Source organism: Rattus norvegicus, chromosome 5 (assembly GCF_021556685.1).
Source record: "Rattus norvegicus strain SHRSP/BbbUtx chromosome 5, alternate assembly SHRSP_T2T, whole genome shotgun sequence".
Taxonomy (NCBI): domain Eukaryota; kingdom Metazoa; phylum Chordata; class Mammalia; order Rodentia; family Muridae; genus Rattus; species Rattus norvegicus.
Window position 1 is genome coordinate 118,512,572 of NC_141538.1, and position 13,224 is coordinate 118,525,795.

Below are 13,224 nucleotides of genomic sequence, written 5' to 3' on the forward strand. Positions count from 1 at the left end.
TCTCCATCCCTGGGGTCCACATCTGACTCACCGCACTATTGCACACTTTGAGTCCTGCCTCTGGCATGGAGGGGCTACACAGCCAGTGTCTGATGAATGAACCCCTGGGAAAGTTCTGCATCTAACACATGAGCAGGTTTCCCAGCAGTCCCTGCCCAAGGCAGATCTGCCAGTGCAGGGCTGTGCTGCTGACACTCCATATTTGATCTGCTAGAGCAGGGAGAAGCAGCAGGTGATGTTTTCCCGCCTTCTAACCGGCAAGCTTCACTGTGAGAGGAAAAATGCAGTTCTTCAGCTGGAATGAAAAGAGATGCATTGTGGGAATTCCTTGGTCACACCTCTGCAGAAAACAAGTTTCCATTCACACAAACGAAATAAAATGCCATTTCGCTCATCTCTGTGTAGAAGGACATAAAAGTCCCCCAGACCGCTGTGTGTCTATGCTCTTGCTGGTCTCAGGGGAACGCACTCCTTCCTGTTATTTTTAGCTACTCTGTTTGGTATTTTATCTCTAGTGCCTAGAGGAGTATCTGGGCTACATGAATGTATAGTAAGTATCGTTTTTATAATAAACAAATCCAAGTGGAAGATGGGAAGTGTCAAAGCATTCCTGAAGGTTCTGGGACCCTGCTTTTTAGTTACTTGCCTTTAACCCTGTGGGGATGTCTGTGTGGGTTGGAATAGGTTTCTAGGCCTGCTTCTAATTACCGCCTGTGAGCCACACCTGTGGAGATCGGGACTTCCGAAGTGGAAGCCAAAGCAGGAACCGACCATCAGCTCCATGAAGCAAAAAAAAAGGCACCAAATGGAGGCGGTGCCAGCAACTTGATCAGAAAAGACGAAACCAGGACTTGAGTGCATAGGCCAAGACTGGGTACCACTTCCAGGACTTGGCCCACTCCACAAGAGCCTGCACAGGGTCCTAGAACTGCACGTTTTTCCAGTGAAGCATCCAGCAGAAAGGTGGCTTAGCGTGCTTTTAAATATGCATTCCTTTCTTTTTATTATTTTTATTTTTTCAGCTCTACCAAGCGCCTCAAGTCTGTGGAGGACGAAATGGACAGTCCTGGTGAAGAACCATTTTACACAGGCCAAGGGCGCTCCCCAGGGAGTGGCAGCCAGTCCAGCGGATGGCATGAAGTAGAGCCAGGTGAGCAGAGGAGTCATAAAGGGGAAGGAAACAGCGTGTGCACGTGATTGTGCTGTCCTGGCAGAGTGGTGGGGAACAGCAGACACAACCAAAGTGCATGACAGAATGTGTGTCCGCTCACCCAGGGGCTGTCACTGCCACCTTGAACCCATGTGCATTTCACTCCGCTCTAGTTGTTTGTTGAGCTGAGGTTACCCACTGTGTTACCTGTGTTACCTATGTTACCCACTGTGGCCTCAAGCTCAAAGTTCAAGTGTTCCTCCTGTCTCAGCTTCTTGAGTAGCTGGGATGATGGTTTTCTTTTGCTTTTATATATACACACACCTTTTGGGTTTTGGTTTGTTTTTGTTTTTCTTAGTATACTCTAGTATTCATAAGAAAAATTATTAGCTTTCCCCACTTTGTGGATAACAGTGAAAAAGCAGAAAAACTCCCCTGTGCAGCATATTATAAGTGGACATTTATAACACAATAACTTTTAGGTATCTCCCCTTCTTATCTTGTTATTGGCTATCATCATAAAGGCTACCAATTTTATGTCTATCTGCACCAAACTGAATACATGCCCGTTGGTCTAACCTTGGGGCCGTCATGTGGCAGCTGTAGAATCTGGAGAGTGATTCTGCTAGTAGCACTTTCTGGAGACCTTAATTGTCTGACTCCGATGGCTTAGGAGAATGGGCTCCAATGCCTTCATCAATAAAAGTCAAACTTTAATGTCTGACCTCCATGTGGCTTGGGGGAATGGGCTCCAATGCCTTTGTCAATACAACTCAGATGAGTAAGAAGTCAGAGGGGCTTGAGAATCATCTGAAGCCCAGTCCTCAAGTCAATGGCAGGGCTATGTGGTTACAGTCCAGACTCCATGACGTTCCTGTAAAACAATCTGATGGTAGTAATAGCTGTTTCGATCCTCTTGGGGATCGAGTACCATGGTCTGTGCTGTCCACTTAAGAATTATATCTAGCACAGAGTGATATGGGGGGAAAAAAGAACAAATTCTCTGACCACCCCTCCCCCACTACTGTCTCAGAGTAACTGCCTGCAAGAACAGACGGGCATCAAGAAAATCTTGGAACTAGCCCCTCATCTTCAACTCCAACACCTCCCTCTCGTCCTCCACACTTTCTCAGTATACAAACTCTATGGCTATAGATGGCTTTATATGACTATAAAGGAGCAGCAGGAGGGAGATTTTAGGGTGATGGACCCATCTGGATCCTGACTATGGGAGCTACCATAATTGATATAATGTCTGAGATTCACAGAAGCATGTGCCTCCTCCCTACACTTGTCACATTCGGTCCTAATTAAAAACACGTAACAATGAAGCCCCGTGCCCTACTGGCTGGGTCCTGTGTGGTTCCCTTCTGCCCAGTGCCCTCATCTGTTCACCACTCAGCAGTCTGCAGTGGAACTTTCTTCGAGAGCTCACAGGTAGATGAGGGCGCCGTGGCTCCTGCTTCCGAGGGGTTTAGAGCAGCTGTGGGATCAGCAGCACAGTGTTGTGGGGAGCGCCAGGACGATGAGGGCCTCTGGTGTCTTTATCATATCACCCACGCAGCACTGCAGATGTGGCCCTTCTCTGGAGGCTGTATGTCACCTTTGTCCCACATTTACATCTGCTCGCCTAAAGTGCCCGAGATGTATAGCCAAGCCAGGCGAGAACTCCAGTGCTGACTTCCATTGCCAGTAAACCGTGCCCTCTGTGTAACGCCGATAGAAGGTTCATTTGTATTAAAATAAAATAATTAAAGGATGGAAAACGTTTTGGGCCCCCTTTAAAGGACTAATTAGTCCTAACCAAGTTCTCTGCTTCGGTGAATGAGAATCAAGTAGATAGGGGTGGTACATTTTTGCTGGAGTGCCGAACTCACATGCTCCATGTGTACTAAAGCTAGCTTGTGATGGTGACAGACACAAAGCCCCTCGCAGTGACCCAGCCCTCCCAGCCTCCTCTCCCTCTTCTCTGGCATATTTGGGGAGCTGTAAGGGCTGCTTGAACAGAATGCTCTAGCCTAGTAACTCTTTCCTTCAAAGCGGTTTCATACCTACACATTATGACTCAAATCATTATAAATTCCAGCATCTGTAACTGTGCCCTGTGCAGTCTTCAGTTTACTGAGTTTAGTGGTTAAATCCTTCTCGCATGGAGAGATTTCTTTTTCCTTTCCTTCTTCTGAAAGAAATTGTGTTCCTGAGAGGATTGCCCACTGTCTTCCATTAAAGGAAACTGCAACCTCATGGCATATATTTGTGAGGGCTGGAGAGCACAGTGGATAAATTTATATTTGGCCATAGTCAGCCTAGAAAGTCATAATTGAAACAGGGCCTGAGGGGACATTAAAACACAACCAAAGGATGTTGCACATGTTCATGGCGACTTTGGTGTCATTAGCTCACACCAGCCACTTTAAATGGATAATTTATGCTGCCAGATGGTCCTTTTTGGGGATTTTCCATCAAGCCCAATCCCCCTTTTGGCACAGAGAACACCTTTATGTTGTTCCCACACTTATCCGGGCCTACATAGTTTTTCCCCAGGGGTACAGTTAATTAAGTGGGAGGCTTTTAGTGGTTCACTCATGTAAATTGCCTTCAGAAATATGTTGGGAATTATGTATATCCCAAATGCATGGACAGCCTGCACTTGGGATAATTCTCTCAAACAAGTATGAAGGGCACTGGGTTTATGCTTCTGATGTGACACAGAAAGTACGACTGTACTCATACCCCTCTCAGAGAGCCTCGCATCTGGGAGTCTGCCCTCACTGGGTTTCTGGGACTGCCTAACTACAGAGACCTGTAGATAGTCAGGAAGGTAGCCAGGCAAGACTTCCTTGAACAACAGGAAGATGTTGGAAAGTGACTGCATACGTCAAATGTATTTCATAGTGTCCTGTTCGCATTAGTTTGTCTCTGCACTTTCGGTGCAGGGGGCTGCCCATCTGTGTAGCGGCTCACAGGAAACAATGCTTAAGACAACTTAAGACAACGAGGCAGTCTCAGGCTGGCTCCTGCTTCTCCTGATGCTCTGCTTGTTCCCTCACTTGGCTCCATTTCTCAGCTGTCTCCAAACCTGGTTGGGTTAGGTCTGTATCTAGTCATGCACTGGGACATGTGAAACTCCATCAATCAAAAAAAATCACACACTACCAATGGCTGTCCAGCTGCACACGTGAAAAGTTGCCAGTGAGCCAAGGATGCAAATGATCAGGAAGGGAAGCTTCGGGCAGGGCTCCATCGGCTGAGGCAAAGTTCTGGTCGCACCCGAGTGCCTACTGTGCACCAAGGTTGTTTTTCAATGAATGCTTTAAAATGTGTAAACTCTTTTTTTTAAGGCCTTGTGTTCTAGACTCATATTTAAGTTAAAAGTCACAATAAAGATAGTAAATCACTTATTAGGAAGACCTGAAAAGTCTCCATTTTCCTTATCTCGAACTCTTGTCATATAGCCTATATCAGGGAAAAAAAGATATGGCCTGTGACATACACATAGAAGAGAACATATAAGCAGAGTATTAACTATGACCAGAGAAATATTTGCCATATCATCTATAAATTCAAGTAATCTGCAGCATTTAAGACTTGTTTAAATGCTATGTCAGAGAGACCCACAGTGACCTAAGTAGCGGCTGGCTGTGTATCTACCATCTCCTCCCTCACAGACCCTCTTGCCTTGTCCAGGCCCCATCTATCGTCCTCCCCTAGAATATGCAGTCCATGAGACTGTGACTTAGCCCATCTTTTACATTGCTGTATCCCTAAAACCCTCAACAGTGTGTAGAACATAATAGGCGTTCAATAAATATTGACTGAACGAGTGAATGAAGCAGAGAGATTGGAACTTTCTTATATACTCAGAGGCAGCATTCGCTGCCAACAATCTTCTAAAAATTGGTATTTCCTATGTTTTTAACCTGCAGGCTTCCAGTTAAATCTAATTAATAGCAAATCGTGGGAAGAATAATTGCTAGGGCTCAGCCAAGCGTCTCTTTGATCAGTAGTAGGACACCGAACTGCATTCCAACTACCCTTCCCCTTAATGGATATGACACATGAAACAAGATGATAATGATGCATTTAATTATATGTATACCCAAAAATACCAAATGCAAGGAGTTTGCAAGTTCCTATGACAAAGAAATGTTATTTGAAGGGAATAGACGTGCTAACTTCCTGACTTAGTCATTAAGCAATGTGTCCACGCATCAGAACGCCACACCCTACCTCCAGAAATATGCACGATTATTCATCAATAAAAGTCTATATTGCTTAAAAGAAAATTACAAAAGACAATTCACGATGTATGACGCATGTATCAAGAATCTCAACGGCGATCTCGTTTTTACAGGGTGTTTTATATATAGTTTAGACGATCTTTTTTACAGGGTGTTTTATATACTTTAAATGATCTCTCTGCTTCACTAGTGTTGGAAATTTCCACTCTTCCATCTCCTCTTTTCTCTTTGCAATCATTTGTAAGCACCAAGCCACTGTCACCTGAGGACCCACAACCGGTACCACAGGAAGTATCTCGGCAGTGCATCTGAGACCGCCCAGATCTCAGACGCACAGCTGTGGTAGAGTCACTGGACTTTAAATGTTATGCCCTCAAGCCCTTCTCCCTGGGTTTAGCAGCAGTGCCTTAAAAATTATCCCAAACGGATAGAAACCCACCCATTTTCACATGGATCAGAGAAGGCTACATACTGGGCAGCTCCTGACCCTCAGAACAGTAAAGAAAATCACCCCCTGTTCCCTCTCTCCCTCCTTTCCCCCATTTAAATGTCTCTGCTTATCTTACCACTCTAAGTCAGATCGAGTCATGAGCTTTTATCAAGAGCCATCTGTGTAAAGTACTCTAAGGTAGAAATAACTACGCTGAGGACCTGTGTCTAAGGACGCTCTCAGAGGGTAGCTACTCTACCTGTGATATCTCGGTCCATCCCTCGCTCTCAAATCAGGGCTATCAGCTGAGCTGATAGAAGCCAAGTTCTTTGCAAAATTAATCTCTGATCATGTGAACTGTTGTCACTGGGAACATTGAGGGGACAGACCTTACCCAGCCGATAGTAGTTAAAAGGGAACTGCGAATCTCAGTGGTGAGTTAGGGTCAGTTTCTTTAAAAGTAGGCAGTAAACAGGGTTCAGGTTGGAGTCCAGCTGAGAACCATTCCCTAACTTGAAAGAGTCTAGCCTTCCAACCATCAGCACAAGTAAATTGAGAATGCCTTCACCCACGTTTCTTCTCAGTGTGGGCAGTTCTGTGGCCGTCCTGTGAACCTCCCTCCCTTAGGTTCTCTGTGTCCTGAAAAGAGAGGACTCTGCAGGCTCTCTGCTTGTGCAACCTCAAGGTTTGAGGCTGTCCCTGCACGAGTGTGTCGCTCAACACCAGCAGATCTGAAAGAAATCTAATAAGAAACTACACCACTTGTCCATAGAACTCAGTGCTTTATTTAAATGTAAGTTTTAAAAAGCTACTTAAAACTACATGTAGTGGCCTATGTGATTCCTGCACTCGAGAGGTAGAAGCAGAAGGATGAGAATCATCATCCTTGGTTACTTAGTGAGCTCAAGATGAATATGTGCTAAATGAAATTCTATCAGAAAACACACAATCTAATGTGAACTGTTCAAATGTTCTTCTATAGAAAACCATTTAAAACTCTAATGCATTAAATTATATATACATATATATTCATGATAACTATAATTACATTGAGACAACAAAACTATTAATAGGCAATTGTGCCAGTCACAATGATATAAATCCCAAACAGTTCAGTGTAAGACTTGGAGTCAAAATGGAATAAGTAATACAATTAATTAATTGCAATTTTTAAAACTATGCTATCAAAGATAAACTTCCAGGAATAAACTTATTTCCAGATTAAGTGAACTTTATTTTTAAAGGTCAAAGTATGTCCTCTGTTCTTATAAAAAGTTATTAAGTAGATAAATACATTTTAGATGTTTTAAAAGCATCTAAAGAAGACTCTTAACAGTTAACTGGTGACCCCAGGTTGGCAGAACTAGGGCTCTAGGCCTTGATAACTATAAGCACGGGTGAATTTTGAAAGTAGCATTGACTCACTGCAGCTCTGTAAATCATGTATTAGAAGTTAGGGATGATGGCGCACATCAGTAATTTCAACATCTGGGAAGCCAAGGCAGGATGCTTAAAAGTGCTAGGCCAGTCTGGGCTACCTAATGAAACCATACCAAAATCAAAACAAAAATCTCCCATTGTGCTTGGTTGCTTTCCCACACCTGCCGATCCTGATTTGACTGCCAGTAGCCCCTCTTCGGTTTCCAGAGTAGAAGACGTTTACCAATACGTACTTGTAGCTGAAGCATGTAAGAGGCCCATTATAGGGGCTGGTAGAAATGCTTCAGACTGGTGACAATAGTCCATTGATCACAGGCACTCTGCGGCACTAGCATAAATTAGGGGGAATGATTAAATCTCCCACAATCCCCTGCAGTAATGGGAATAGTCACCGTTACAGAACACTGCCGTGGGATCAATGTCTTGGCTTTTCTTCTACATTTATGGAGCAGTGGGAAAGCATCATTTGTGACAGTGTTCTCCCACCATTATCTCCTTAGTATTGGCACCTGCTCATTAGAGAATGATGTGCCATAGAGCACCAGTAGAGTAACAAGGATCTGTTCTTAATGAGCCTTACCAGAGAAATGTCACCTAAATAAAGGGTTATGACAGGAAAGCCCCGTTACCAAATGAGTGCTCTCATCACCCTTCAAAAATGTCCCTACGTTTTTATCAAGGCTGCTTTCTTAATGTCAGAAAATGCTTGAAGCCAACCCTTTCTATAAGACTCTAAAAGGCTGTATACTAGGAGAAAGATGTCTTTGCACATGCACATACATGCTGTGTTGTATGCCTCATGCATATATGACAAAGCGTGGCCAACAAAATTACCATTTACTTGGTTGGTTTTTTTTTCCCCCAAAGCAGCCTACAATACCTGGTAATATGACATTCAATCAATATTTGCTGAGTAATAAATATGAAGTTGGTGACCACGTGTATCCTATCTTGTCCTTTGAATCCAATCAATCACTTCGACATCAGAGTACTGAGCACCTCTGATGAAGGAAGAAGAGGAGTTTCTTTGACTTTGGAGAACCCAGAGGCATAATTTCGTAAATACAGAAGCTCCCAAGAAAACTAACGCTGTGTTTTTTAGCTGGTCTTGTGTAAATAATAGATTACCCAAGTCACCGAATCCTTTTATTTCATGTTTAAAGTGGGGTTGTGTAAATATTCTAGGGTGGAATAAAGACAGAGCCAGTGCCGACTGGCGAGGCTCACTGTGAAATCCTCTCTCTGTAAGCGGCTCGGGAGTCTCGCTTCCTGGGAGAAATCACACAATGATAGGAAGAAGACAAAAGCTACCGTGTATTGGCTTCTCACTACGTGCAAAGTACTGTATCTCCCATTACCCATGGGGTCCCTTCAATATACACAGAGCATACTTAATAGAACTTGGGTGAAATAGTGCGTCTGTCTGCTGGTGAATACTGGAAAAACTTTGAAGTATTATAAGAGGTGTGATACTATCGAATTTGATGGCATGCACACTACACCTCTGGAAGCATAATGTGCAAAGCCCTGTGCAAAGTGGAGGGTGGAATAGAAAATAGAAAAGGGAGACACTGGCTTCTAAGAGACTATGACTCACTAGGGGCAAAGGGCTTGAATAGCTAAGTCCGTCAGGAGACTCATGAGGTGTGGAGGGCAGACAGCATCACAGTTTGGGAGTTCACTGATTGGCCTGGGCCACAGTCTCCCAGTGCACTTGTTGAGAAGGGCTTTTATACCAGCCCTCCCATGACTACTGGGCAGCAGTGAAGCCTGGTCCCTGTGTCTTTCTCTTCCCAACAGCCAAGTGTTTCGAGAACACCCGAAAAAGCATGCACATCGCAGGCACCTTAGAAATTCCACAGGAAGTACATGAGCTGGGTCCACCCTGAGCTAATAAAATGCATCACACCTCATATGGACCAAAATCTCCCTGTCTTAATAAACTACAGAGTTTTGACTTAAGGATGTAGAAAGGACAGACAGATAGAGGTACATGATAGACCACAATTATTGCAGATCCCATATTTTGCATTATCTGTTAGATATTGCTAAAAGTTTCTTGAACTTCTGCAAGGTAGTTTAAATCTTTCATATAAAAACTAGAAAAGGTAGTTTAAATTTTTCATATAAAAAGAAGAATCTCCTTAAGTAACGATCTTATCTTCTAGACTTATAAACATAATGCAGATATGAGCCAGGCCATAATTTGATTAATAAAGAAGATATATTGGCTAATATTTTTGTCATCAGAACGCTGCTGGAATTTTAAATATATAAGTGTTTTATAAGTAACAGTGGTAGCCAATGGCAACACACTTTATTCTCAACTATATATACGCATACATACATATATCATACATGCATACATGTGAGCTAAACATACATGTGTTTATTTCACATATACCCATTTAATTTATTTAAAAAAAGATCAGATCCCATATCACTTATGGTAGTATTTACAGGCCGATTTCTCTCTCATTTACCTTCTGGTTCTCTACCATACTAAGGAATCTACTTAAATATTAAATGATTTTATGCTGTAGTATGTGTTGAAATAGACAACCGCTGCTTTTTAATAAGGTAGTTCTTTAATACTCCCGAGCAAGAGTCTTCTCTGTGAGGAATGGGAAGAGAGGAAGAAGGAAATCTTTGGACCCATACATCCCTGTCTCTCTGTTCAGGGTGTCAGCTTCTGGTGGGCCTGTGTGCTTGACCCCTGTTTTCCTGTAGACGATTACAATAATTCATCTAACTCCATCCATCCACAGGCTTCAGTTACATCATAAACTCATCAATTAATCAAAGACGTGGCACCCATTTGGAGATGATGGGTGAAGTGCGTCCGAGGAGATTCTGGGAAGTGCTCACATGCACATAGTAAATCAGAGACAAGTCCTGGTAGTGTCTGAACAGCACTCCACGTGCTCCAACGGAGAGGGTTCCCTCCAGCCTGATCACAGTGTCTGTCCCTCAGATGAGAGGGGGACTCAAGCATACAAAAGTCCCCTCATATTACAACATCTCTTAGAGGTGAAAAATTAACCCGAAATTGAAATGGCGTTGCATGTTAAAAGCAGTTCGTTGCTGCGACTTCTCAGAACCAAGGATTACTGATCCCCTCCCCACCTTTTTTTTTTTTATCAACTAAAAGCCTATCTGAGCTTTTGGAGTCTTAAATCTAGGGCTACTATGATTCTTGGTTCTCTTATTTCTTTGATGTTAGGGCCTGCTTTTGGCCCAGTGCCTTGCATCACTGTGGAGAGAGGGTGCCACTAGGCACTGATTATGTCCAGAGCTCACTCAAACCAGGCTCCTGAGCGGCCATGTTGGGATGTGGGCCTTGTGTGTCCCTGTGCTTTATTTTAAATAATTCCAATTTCTTGGCATGTCCCACTGTACATGGAGTGAGGGATTAAAGTTCCCACTGGCATAGACAGAAATGCATTGAGCACATCAGAACTTGTAAGAGCATTGTTCCTTATCTGAGGGTCCTATGTAGTGCCCCCTGCTTCTGTCCCGTTAGAAAGCCTACCCTGGGAGTTGCTCAGCTACCGCCAGCTTCTAGCTCTAGTGACTTCCAAATACCAGAGTTACTTGGCCTTGATGCCAGTCAGAACACATCGCCTGTTCTTCAGCCGTGTAGTGCACAGCGAGAAGAGAGCATTTGTGGGCATGGCTCTGCATCCTTGCCTGCCTCCCAGCACTCCTGAGGCCCTTACAGAAGCCACACTGCCTGTTCTTTATGTTTTAACATACATTGTCTTTATTTTGGCATATTTTTATAATTTTTATTAAGCATTTTATTTGTTTACATTTCAGAGGATATCCCCCTTCCCTATCACCCTTCTACCAACCTTCCATCCCATTACTTCTCTCCCCACTCCCCTTTGCCTCTGTGAGGGTGCTCTTCCACCCACTCACCCACTCCCACCTCAACCCTCTAGCATCCCCTACACTGGGGCATCAAGGCTCCCTCCCCTTCCACTGATGTCAGATAAGGCCATCCTCTGCTACTTATGTATCTGGAGTCCTGGCTTCCTCTGTGTTTAGTCCCTGGGAGCTCTGGCTGGTCCAGTTAGCTGATATTGTTCTTCTTATGGGGTTGCAGTCCCCGTCAGCTTCTTCAGTCCTTCCCCTAGCTCTTCCCTGGGCTCAGTCTAATGGTTGTCTGTAAATATCTGCATCTGTGTTGGTCAGGTACTGGTAGAGCCTCTCAGGGAACAGTCATATCAGACTCCTGTCACCAAGCGCTTCTTGGCATCAGCAATAGTGTGGGAGTTTGGTGTCTACAGATGGCATGGATCTCTAGGTGGGGCAGTCTCTGGATGGCCTTTCCTTCAGTCTCTGTTCTATGCTTTTTGTCCCTATCTTTCCTTTGGACAGGAACATTTCTGGATTAAAAATTTTGAGAGAATAAGTGGCCTCATCCCTCTACTGGGGGCCATGCCTATCTACTGGAGGTGGTCTCTATTCTAATGTCCAATTCACATATAGGATTAAAAGGAGAAAGGAAAGTTGACCGTGCCTCAGGTCCAGTTATTATTTGATATTTGTCATTTTGAGGTGGTGATACCTGCTTCTAATTTGAAAAGTTCTTTCCATCAGTGGGTGTTTTTTTTTTTCTAGAAATTTTATCCCCAAAAGACTTAAGTAATAATTTTTCTCCTTTGGTGTGCTTATGTCTGTAAGTTTGTCTCTCAGCACTGAAGGCTCAAGATGCCTTTAGTTAAAAAGGGGAAAAACTTTCATAACACAGATCCATTGAATTTAGTTTATATCAATTTTTGTCCTGGCCACGCATTAGGAGAGTTTGCAGAAAAATGGTTTGTTACAGGTCACTACTATTTGGGTTACATGACGGTTGTCTTGAGTTGACTAACACCAGAGCTGGAGATAAAATCTGAACAGAGCAGGAACTACTTAAACACAACACTCATATTTAGCTGGTTTTCCCCATCAGGGGCAAGTTAGAAGCCATTGTCATGTGACTCTGAGTGGAAGGCATAATGAAGGAGACTGGCGTGTCCTCTTCGACATGTGTAGTAGTCACTGCGTTGGGGGATAGCCACTTGTAGTGCCCAGTGTCATTTGCTTTGTTGTTTTCTGAGCCCGTATGAAGACCTTTTCCTCACAAGTGCTGGATAAAGTTCATCCCATGAGTAGAAAAAGCTGTGAACGATGGTGCACTGCTAGCAACCCGTTCTGATTGGCCTGTGGGGAGTTGTCTGCTTAAAATTGGATCCTTGTGTTGAGTTTCCAAAAAAGGTGTGAATGTGAAAAACAAGTGTTAAATCATGACTCCAGAGAAAATGTCGGCCATGAGCAGTTTTTAGTCTAAGCAAAAACCAAACTTTAAAATTTGGATAAATAAGACAAGTTGGGGGAGAGGGTGAGTCACTAGCTCCCAAATCAAAGCTTCTTGGAGAAGCAAGTTTCACTGAACTCGAATGAGACACTCAACGGAGACATTGATTGAATGGAACTGACTCATTTTCTTAATTGATATGCAAAGCTCTGCCAAGCATTTACCCTTAGTGTCAGATAAGTAATTTTTAATAAAATATTTCCAAGACGTGAAGACAGTTAAGAAAACAGCACGGTTTTTAATAACTGCACTCGTAAGTAAACGGATCTATCATTATGTTGTCACAAAGAATGACAGAGAGCAGAAACACGCTGCTGATCCCTCACAGATAAGTGTGTAATGTAATTAGACAGACACCCTTCCTCTGTCGAATGCAGCATTAATCATTAGAAATGCAACTCACTCTGTTTGATCTGTCGCTGTTGTTCTAAAGGAACAGCCATCCGGCGAGCCGCCGGGCTGTAGTGACTCATGGATTTGTATGATTGGTATCAGAATTTCTCTTGATTTTTGAATGTTTGAACACTGCTAATAATTCTGTGGCACTTTTGCACGCATGACGATGTATTTGAGATGTGGTGCTTTGTTTTGTTTGCAA

General features: G+C 43.4%; 1 protein-coding gene across 5 annotated transcripts in view; it reads left to right on the forward strand.

Annotated features, from left to right (window-relative positions):
* Positions 1-13,224, forward strand: part of Nfia (nuclear factor I/A) — a 537,878-nt gene that overhangs the window by 438,777 nt on the left and 85,877 nt on the right. For all 5 annotated transcript variants that reach the window (NM_001436591.1, XM_087660433.1, XM_087660436.1 and 2 more), the window contains 1 exon segment: positions 1,023-1,150. In NM_001436591.1, coding sequence (NP_001423520.1) covers positions 1,023-1,150 — 128 coding nt within the window.